This window comes from Taeniopygia guttata, chromosome Z (assembly GCF_048771995.1).
Source record: "Taeniopygia guttata chromosome Z, bTaeGut7.mat, whole genome shotgun sequence".
Lineage (NCBI taxonomy): Eukaryota > Metazoa > Chordata > Aves > Passeriformes > Estrildidae > Taeniopygia > Taeniopygia guttata.
Window position 1 is genome coordinate 81,657,577 of NC_133063.1, and position 10,266 is coordinate 81,667,842.

General features: G+C 44.2%; 1 protein-coding gene across 1 annotated transcript; it reads right to left on the reverse strand.

The window, feature by feature from the left end:
- Positions 1 to 378: 378 nt before the first annotated feature.
- Positions 379 to 10,266, reverse strand: CCDC125 (coiled-coil domain containing 125). The gene is made up of 11 exons (XM_030258334.4): positions 9,911 to 10,266; positions 8,804 to 8,862; positions 8,134 to 8,220; positions 7,230 to 7,307; positions 6,549 to 6,634; positions 5,021 to 5,103; positions 4,368 to 4,483; positions 3,163 to 3,270; positions 2,031 to 2,202; positions 654 to 772; positions 379 to 576 (listed from the first exon to the last, which is right to left on the reverse strand). Exons 1-11 carry the CDS (start codon positions 10,179 to 10,181, stop codon positions 379 to 381), a joined length of 1,377 nt encoding a protein of 458 aa, XP_030114194.4. The 5' UTR covers positions 10,182 to 10,266.

Below are 10,266 nucleotides of genomic sequence, written 5' to 3' on the forward strand. Positions count from 1 at the left end.
CCCCGCAGTGACGTCACACCCCTGCAGTGACATCACCGCCGCTCCCTCAGGGAGGCCCAGCGCAGCCCACACATCGTTCCCGGTGGCGCCGCTGAAACGGCCGCTCCCACCCCTGGGCCCACTCTGCGCCATCATCCCCGCGGTGACACCATCACAGCACACACAGCTCCTGGTGTTTCCAGAACCTTCTTTTCCACACGGCCGTGGCGCTGTGCCTCAGCTGAGCGCCGAGGGCCAGGAGCGCGGCCTTGGCATCCCCGTGGTCGCTCCCACCCTGGGCCCACACAGCGCCATCATCCCCACGGTGACACCATCACAGCACACACAGCTCCTGATGTTTCCAGAACATTCTTTTCCACACGGCCGCGGTGCTGTCCTTCAGCCGAGCGCTGAGGGCCAGGAGCGCGGCCTCGGCAGCCCCACGGCCACTCCCGCCTGGGCACGGCCGGCCCGGGGGCGCGGGGCCGCGAGCCAACGCCGTCCTGCCCTGTCCTGCCCCGTCCCGGGCTCCGCCGCCCGCGCCAGCATGTAGCTGACCTTGCGCTGGTGCGCCAGGGCCTCCTCCTTGTCGTTCACCTGCCAACGGAGAGCAGAGCGCTCAGCGCCCCGCGCGACACGGCCCATCCGCGCTGCGGGGACAGCCACGCACTGACCAGATCTATCAGCACCCGCAGCAGCTCCTGGGCATCGTCCAGCTCCCGCACCTTCCTGCCGTCCCCCGCTGACCGCAGCAGGCCGGACAGCCGCCGCCCCAGGCTGGGCTCGCTGCCCTCTGCGGAAAACACAACTGCGTCAGGGAGGGGAAAAACACTCTGGGATAAAGCAGGCACTTCTAAACTGGAGCTGAGCAATCCCAGAGAAAAGGGCAACATGAGATGCAGCTCAGCAGGTTCCCCCTGCTCCCGCTGCACTGCACAGACCTCACACCTGGGCAAACTGAGAATTCACTCTATGGAAAACACACTTCTCACGCTCTAGTTAAACAATAATTCACGTTAGTTCATTTTTAAACACTAGGTAGCCTAAGAAACCCAAAGATTCTCTGACACTGGCAACCCACAAGTGTGTAAGATTTCCAGGAATGGTAAAATTCACAGCAGTTTGTTTTTAAACACTAAGTAGCCTTAAAAAAGCAAAGGTTCTCTGTCATTGGCCACTCAGAAGTTTGTAATATTTCCAGAAATGGTAAAATTCATGGTAGTTTGTTTTTAAACACTAAGTAGCCTAAAAAACCCAAAGATTCTCTGACACTGGCCACTTACAAGTCTGTAAGATTTCCAGAAATGGTAAAATACATTAAAATTACGGAACAGATGTGGCAGGTAACGGAGCCTGAAAGTAATGGGGTCAGTATAGGGGAAATAGATACTCAAGGTTGTGTTGTTGTAGTGCTACACCCCAGGAGTGCCCCAGGAATTTGGGAGACACATCACACTTCTAAGCTCCTGGCCAATGGTCAAAACAAATATATTGTGCCGTTCCTAAAGTCTGCAGTGGGCCTGACCATGATGTAAGCACTGAAATACCTCTCATTCTCCCTCTATTTTTTTTTTTTTTAATAATAGAAGATTGTTAGAATTACTCCTACTTTACAGATTGGAAATCTTCCTCTTTTTACACAGGGCTTTGTAACTCTGCATTAGTGTAAGAACACTAATAAACAGAAATATTGATACACATGCATAATAAAAAGGTAAAAGTGTTTAAGAAAAAAAACCCAACTGTTTAGTACTCCAGTGAATTATGGAGTGGCCTGGCTTAGAAAAGACCTTGAAGCTCATCTTGCTCCACACCTTCCACTAGACCAGGCTGCTCAAGCCCCACTTGGAGCTAAAAAACCTCGAGCTATACATTTTTTTTGCATTTCTTCCCCTTCCCCAACTCTTCTACAGAACTAATTTGAAAAAAAAAAAAAGCCCCAAAGACAGAGCAGTTGCTGCAGCCCTTAACCAGCCCGCTGCCAGCTCTGCTCAGCCGCAGCCCCACGCCCCGGGCAGCACTGAGCCCCCAGCACATGTCTGCCCGGCTACCAGCGCCCCACCGCCGCCGCCAGCTGGCAAATCTGCTTTCCTTCTTCACGCCCAGCGCTCCTGCCAGCCTCAGGACCTGCTCCTGCCTCTGCCCCAGCTGCTGCTCAAACGCCATTCGGAAGGCGTCCGCCAGGATGTACGCTTCTTCCTTGCTCTTCTTCACATCCTCCATCTGGGATTAATTCAGGGAAATTCAAAGCGCATTAGCTGCTTTGGAAGCAAAACGGATTTAAAAGGAATATTAAGACACAGACAGCTTGCAAGTAAATGTAATCAAGGAAGCAGCAGGAAGCAAAGGGTTTTCCTAGTGTGTAAAGAAATGTATTTTGAAACGTGTATTGAAGTCTTTACTCTTCATTGTCTGCACATGTTCACACCCCCAGCCACCTACACTATCATCTCTGTATTTATTTATCTCTGCATATGTACAAGAGCTCAAGGAGAGACACAATGTCCCCTCCAGCCAGGCCAGGAGACAAAGGAGCAAGAGATTGCAATCCATATCAGGGATTACAAAGGACAGGCCAGCACCTATTTTCAAAACCAGTTGGAAGTTCTGCAGCAGGACCACAAGGATAGCTACCACATTTGCAGAGTCAAATACAGATTGGAAGAAAAATCCTAAATACACACAATTTCACTAAATAGAAAAAAATGAGGAGCCTGGAACTCACATCACTGATTTAAGTGTGAGATAAATAGGCATTTCCAGCAAGATCAGCCCTAGCTGAGTGAGCGGGCTGTGGGTGCTGATGCCAGCGAGGGAGGGGTGGAAGGCACTGCCAGGAAGGAAGGGAAAGGTTCAGTGCCAGTCCACGTGCACAGTGTGCACATTCATGGGGGACACACACTTAGGGCATGTTCTCTTTTTTTCAGATTAAAATATACGGGGAGAAGGGAAAATAATGCAGTTTTCTTTTTTTTAACTGGTAAAGCTGAATAGATATAATCACATTTTTTTTCCTACCAGCAAAAATGATGGCATTACAAGCATCACAATCAAACTTCACAGTATTTCTGAGACCCACTGTGGTTGTGAGAGTTTGTGAGAGCAGTGCCTGGGTGTTTCAGGCTTTGTTTGGACTGGTGCAGGAGCACCCCCTCCTTGTCCCCACCCTGCCAGGCTTGTCACCTGCTGCTTGAGATGAAGGAGCTGCTTCCGAGTGAGAGCTGCCACCTTGGCACAGGGACAGGGCTGCCCCTCGGCAGGGCTGCAGGTGCAGGCTCCGAGCACTGCCAGCTGAAAACCCAAAGCAAACCAGAGGTCAGTGTGAAAAATGCATATTTTATGATAGGCTCTTCGCAAATATTAAATACTGTACGTGGTATAGACGGCTATTTTGTAATACTGTATTAATCCTTTTCAAGTAGTGTGTTAAATATAGTTTTAGGTTATAACACAATGCTAAAACAGAATCTCTGCAATGTAAGATATTTTTTACTAGCTCAAGAAAGGGATAAGATAAACAAGAAACTCTTTGCACAGAGATAACAGCAACAGGACACATAGAGAGTTACAACCTCCTTATCAGAAAAGACAAACACTCTTCCACCCTCTCTCTGTCTTTATGGAACCACCAGGATTAAGGGGAAGGAGTTGACAAAAACCAGAAAAATTCTTAATTTGCAAGAAATTTGCAGATCATGTATATATGAATATGCAACAGGCTGCTGCTTTTAAGGGTTATTCCTTTGCTCACAAGGCACGGTTTTGGCAGCTCGGTGCCCAAAAACATCCAGGTGTCCATAATTCTTTGCTTTTTATTGTCTCGTGGTGTCCTAATCCTCATTGGCGAAGTTTTTATTACTCTAATTTTATTACTATTTTAATAACAATTGTATTACCAATAAACTTGTAAGATGTTAAAAAACAAGTGATTGGTGTTTTCCACAGTCAGGATCTGCTCCTAGAGGTGCCAGCAAAAAAAACCCTGGAACCAGGAGCAGCTGTGGGGGGTGGAGGCTTCTGAGTGCAAAGGAGATCTGTGTTTTCAGGCAAAACCCTGAAAACAGGGTGTGCCACACCCTGCAGCCCTCACTGGGATTCTGCTGCGCTCACCAAAGCACGAGCAAGCGGGCTCTAAGTGCTAGGGAGAATAAAAATAAGCATCACAGCTTGTGAAAAATAGCCTGATCCCTTCTTCTGCCTGATCTTTCTTTGCAAGGTGGACCAGGAAGAAGAAAACTGGTTAACAGGCATGCAAAGGCATGTGCTAATGAGCTAAAAACGGATTCAGATAAAGGGATGTGTAATGAGCAATGAATTTTCTCGGTGTACTTTGTACACAAACATATCCCTGAAGCAGCCATTTGGAAAAGCACACAGGCAGTACTCACTTCAAGACCTGTAAAATCAGTGAGGTCACTTCTGTCCAACAACATGCTCTCCTGAAAAACTTTCTGTTGTTTCACATCTAGCATTGCAAGGAATTCCAAGCACTGCTGGTTCAGGACTACAAAATAAAACAAAGAGATTACAAACACCTCCTGCTCCGATGTCTTAATTTCTGAGTTCAGCTACACCCAAATGAAGCAGTTTGACAGTTCAAGCATCAGTTTGGGAACAAGATGAGAGAGCAGAAGTAGAAACTCACACTCCAGTTGTTTCTCCTTCTGTGTTCTCCCAGAAGTAACGGCCCACTTAGAGAGAACATTTCCTGTATTGCTCTGCCTCAGGACTTGGAGCTCCTCTCCTCCTACACTTAAAAGTCAGGCAGCCTCTCATTTGGAGCAGCACAACACAGGCAAGCCATGATTCCAGTCAGCTGTTTTACAGCTTGTTGGAAGGAACAATAAGTAAAGGAAAGGGGCTTGAGTCCTGTGATCCAGTGGCTGCCCTGGCTGCTTTCCAGTTTAATTTCCAGGCTTGTGCATATCCACTAAGATATGTGAACAAGACACTGATCCTTACAGGAATCTTCCATCACAGCTAAAACCTGATTTATTCCCGAAAAACAGTGTATTCGGAGGAATAGCTGTCTCTGGCTTACTTGCATTTTCAGCTTTAAGTGTTTTAACTTCTTCTGTCCTCAGTTTCAATGCTTCCTTAAGAGCTGCATTTTCACAGTATATCCTGTAGAAGTCAGAAAATGGCTTTACTATATATTTTAAAAACATTTTAAAGTGAGCACTCAGTAATTTTAAAAAGCATCCTGTTAAAACATGGTATCTAATATTTCTGCAAATTAAAATTAGGATTACTTGAGAGATGGAATTAAAAAAAAATCAAAAGTGAAAGGAGCTGAATACTAGATATAAATTAAAAAAAAACAAACCTTCACATATAAGTAGGCAGTGCCCATAGCTTTAACAAGAGATGAGTTTAAGTGCCACATTTCCATTAGAACTTCAAAGAAATTGGTAATTATGAACCTCTGAAACAATTGCTAGAAATTTCCTATTTCCTTGAAGGAACAAAAGTGATATTAGAGGAGCGACAGCTCTGGTCTGTAAACTTCCTGTAGTCTGAATCCTGTTTTCAGGAACAGCTGTGCCTTCAGGTGTTGCAACGTGAGAGCACACAATACACACTGATAATGCATTTTTCCTTGAAGTATTTCCCTCTTGAACAGAACAGTGGCAATCTGACGTCCTAAATGTCAAAGCAATACAATTTATTTGGTGCATCTCCTCAGCTGTCAGTAAATGCAGCCCAGTCTGAATTATTTCACTTGGAAAAAACCTACTCAGTCAGGAAAGCCAGAGAGCCTTTCAAGAGGCACCCCTTGACAAATGTGTCTGTGGAATAGTTTGTAAACTTCTGGCTTGTTCTTTGTTTTGAAGCTGAAATACATTTAAATAAAAGCATATTCTGAATTGTAAAAAACAGCAATGATAATAACAAACAATGACAATAACAGCTCTGATGGGTAGACTCCAGAGATACAATTTCTACCCGTACATGAGTGAATCTGCTGGTCCCATTTCTCAAGGTGTGTTATGTATAATCAGTTTAGTGCCTCTGGCACATTCTTCTTGCCCAGCCACACCTGCTGTCCCCCCAGGGTGACTCCTATTTAACAAAGAACCTCTTGATTAGCCTTTCTCTAAAGCACCGGTGTTACCTGAGCTCATGCCCAGACCGACAGTGCCAGACAATAAATAAATTATTAACCAGGAAATCATATTTCTACACGCATGCCTATACCATTATTTTCTCTCCCTCATCTATGGTTGAGGTAAATAAGGATACTCAGTCCCCAGCTGGCTAACAGCATATGATTAAAAAAAAAAAACTGAGCCTAGCAGCAAAGCCAACCTACAGACACCTAAAAAAAAAAAAAAAAAAAAAAAAAAAAAAAAGATATTGGGACAATACACTAGAAGTTTTAATTGAAAAATACAAATGATTAGTGTGAAAAAACACAATCTTTAGAAGGGAATTAGGAAAATGCAAAACCCCCAGAGAACCTGAGGAAGCAAGTTGGGAACAGAACAAATGACACAGAGCACTCAGTGAAATTTAAAAAAAAAAAAATCAAACAAAAACCCCAGTGATACACAGTGTAAGCCAAATACCTGTCATATTTTTCTGTCCAGGTGTCTTCTATGTTTTTCAATCTGTCCTGATCAAATTCAATTTCCCACTGCAAAATATTTATTTCCTGTGGAAACAAAACAAACTTGCAGCAGCTCAGAAGGCTGCCAGGGGTGTTGGGCTTGGCAGAGATCTCCGTGGCCAGGGACAATCTGTGACACTGCAGATAACAGATTTGGTGCCAGACACCAAAGTCTCTGCACCTCTGGCCTGTGGACTGCAGGACTGCAATCTCTTTTCAGAGCCTGCTGCTTCCAGAGGCCCCAGCAAAGACAAACCCACGCTGTCCCACCTCCCTGTCCCACTCCCAGGATGGAACAGAACAGCAAAAAACTCAGTTTAACAAGGGAGCTCAACGCCTTCCTCCTCCCCCCTACTAAAACTGGGCACTCAGAGTCCTGGAGGAGCCTCAGCTGAATCCCTGAGGAGCAGCTGAACCCACAAACAGCACCAGCTCCAAGTGCAGGACGAGCTCTGGCTCCTCCTCTGCTATAGCACCAAACGAGACCAAAAGATAAATTAGTATTTCCCTTTCTACTAAAAAGGAACAGGAATTCCTTTCACAAACCCCCTGGAATTAATGATTTAAATAAGCAGTCTGATAACCCCTTTCTAATAGCCATGGGCTTCTCCCTGTGGCTGAAGGAAACGCCCACGTTTACCTTCTCCAGAGTCCTCTTTTCCTCCTCAGTTTTCTGAAGCATTGCTTTTGTATGGCTCGTGGCTTTGTCAAACACTGCCTGCAAAATTAACAAACAACAAAACCAAAACCCAAAACGCAATCCTGTCAAATATTGTGGTTAAACTGAGTTAATTTTCAGTTTCACATTCCTGGTCAAACACCAGCAGCCTCCTCGTGAGCCCCAGAGGGTTCTGGTCTCGAGTCTGACTTGCACAACACACTTTTTGGGTTTCAAGCCCAGAACCTCTGCTGCTGACAGTGCAGCACCATTCACCTTGAGATCGTGTCTTCTTCAGGGCTCCTGCAGGAAGTCACACCTCAAAAAACAGGTTACAACACACCCAAGCTCTGATCCAGGCCTACCTTGCTACAAACAGGTGATGGTTGAAACCACACAGCTAGAAATGGGTTATGTAAGTAGGCTAAGTTCCAGGAACTGATTTCAGCAGAATTTGTTATGGAAGAGAATAAAAACACTACAAATGGTGAACAAAAGAACAACCTGACATTTAAGGCACACTGTCCTCTAGGGCAGCCGATGGAGCAGTGAACTTGAAATACTCATGCTTTGCAGCAGGATTCCAAGCACTGCCTAAATCTTCAATATAAGGGACTGGAAAAAAAATGTAATTTTATCTTTAGTAGATAAATTTTCAAGGATTGTCAAAGATAAAATTATAAGAATTGCTATTACACTATAGTCTCCTTAAATAACACACTAGTTCCAGTAAATTGTAGGGGTGAGTCTGTAGACACCTGCAGACTCAATTATTTAAACTGCAGCCCTGGGGAGGCCTTAAGGTCGCTGAGGTTTTGATGAGGAGTCACAGAAGATTTCCTTTGTTTTCCTTGTTCCCACCAAGAGATTTCTGAACAGCTCCTACCATGCTCTGCAGGATTCTCAGGGCTTCATCTTTTCCTTCAAGTTGTCTTTGAGACGCTTCGAGCTCAACTTTCAAAATTTCAAGTTCCTGCAGCAAAATAAAGTGGGTACACTGAATAAAAGCCAAGGTGATCCTGGTCAGACTCGGCTGTAAAACCAGTGTGAACTTCCCCTCCTCAAAAAACAAACCTCTCTTTTACCTGCATGAGGTCTTTTCATGGGCTAAAGAACAGTGCAGATGGAAGGTGTATTTTTACAGATGAAGTCAGCTGGCTGTGATGCCAACACCTCAACACATTTAACCCCACTAAAATCAAAATGTGCTGTTTGCTACCTTTCAACACACATGCAGACTAAAAATCCAGAGATTGTTTACACTACAGACTTTCAAGCCCCAAAGTCTAATAAAACATCTGTTAGAAAAGTACAACAATCTTCAATAATCTCTGCATCTTTAGAAATATTTTCTCTGCTCCTTCAAAAAACCCCACAAACAGACAAACCCCCCAGAATATAAAGTACTCCTCACACTAAGATTTCCTGGCGTTACATTTAATTTATGTTTTTCCAAGAACCCCGGTGCACCCAAGTCTCTCAGCATGCCAAGAGCCTCTTGCTACATGGAAGGGAAATGCAGATTTGGAGAGCAGCTCTTGGGCACTGCTACCAACCTCCAGAGCTTCCTGAAGCTGCTGCTTTAGTTCTTCATTTGACACTTCAGTATTAGATTCTGTAGGATCAATGGAGGATATTAAATGATAAGACACTGTAGCATTTAATGGAAAAAAAAAAAAAAAAAGTGAGGATTTTACCCTGAAAGAGTTAACATACAAAGGTGAATTTTCATCTTTGTGTTGAGGGCTTTTTTTCTTGTGGAACTAATAAACAGATTTAAAAAATACATCAATACAAGCTTAAAACACATTGCTTCATAGTTAAAAAAGTGAAATAGGAGGAAAATATGTGTTGTAAAGAGACATAAAGGCAAACATTTCATAACTTCATTTAAAATAAAGCAAACAAAATTGCCATCTTGATTTTAAAAAAATAATTGTTTAGATTATTTTCTGATTGCGACTTTTCAACATCCACTTTTAAAACAACAGCTGACAGTATTTAGAAGTAGGGGCAATTTTCAGGAGACAGAGGTAGCTCAGCTTACTGTGGAAAGGATAATAGGGAATTGTTTAAAGGAGAAAAACAACCAAATTACACAGAAATACCTCCGTCAAAATATTAAAAATTGACAGGAAAGCAGCCAGACCGTAATGAACAGCAGTGCCCACATTTTATTGTTTTTACAGCAGCATTGCCTTCACAAAATAGTTAGGTTAATACTAATGCAGGTTGTAAAACTTACTTCTTAACCCCTAATGTAAGCCAATTCACTAATTTCAACTAAAGAGCAAATAAGATTTTGAATATTTAGCTACAAATATTTAGCTTTAGGCACTGTCTTTAGGACGATTTTAACAGACTTAAATTAGGAATCCGAGCAATGCCACTCAATTTCACAGACACAGCCGAACCTGTGTCGGTACACCCACCACAGGATGCAGACTCAAACACCTTAAAACGGGACATTTCACACTAAGAATGGTCACCACCCTGACCCCCGAGCAGCGACTGGGAGGAAGGTGGAGGATCCCAGCCCTTCAGGGAATTTTGGCAAGTGGTTTGAATTAAACTTGATGACACCTTGTGAGGCAGCTGAGCGCTCACTTCCACCAACAAGAACTGTTCGTATTATGAATAATTAACTTCCAAATTACTCTTACCACAGCTACTCTGCCGTGTGGAACTAGAGGCAGGTTTTTTGAGTGATCCGTCGTAAAGGCTGTTTCGTTTTGGAGCAGGAAGAGCTGCAGCATCGCTTTCTTCTGCTACCTTTGCTGACAAGGGGCAACCGCAACTCTTTCCAGATCCCTTCCTAGATCTAACTGAATAGGAACTTTGTAGGTTTTCCCCTTCATAAACGCCTCCCGGTCTTCTCCCAAGCCCGTTTCCCAAGTCTCCACATGTCATGTCATCCTCTTCTGCTTCCTCCATGTTCTGCTCTTGTTTTTTTCCGGGTTTTTGGTCGGTTTGGGGTTTTTTCCCTGAGCGAGGGCCCCTCAGCTAGGGGCGAACAGCG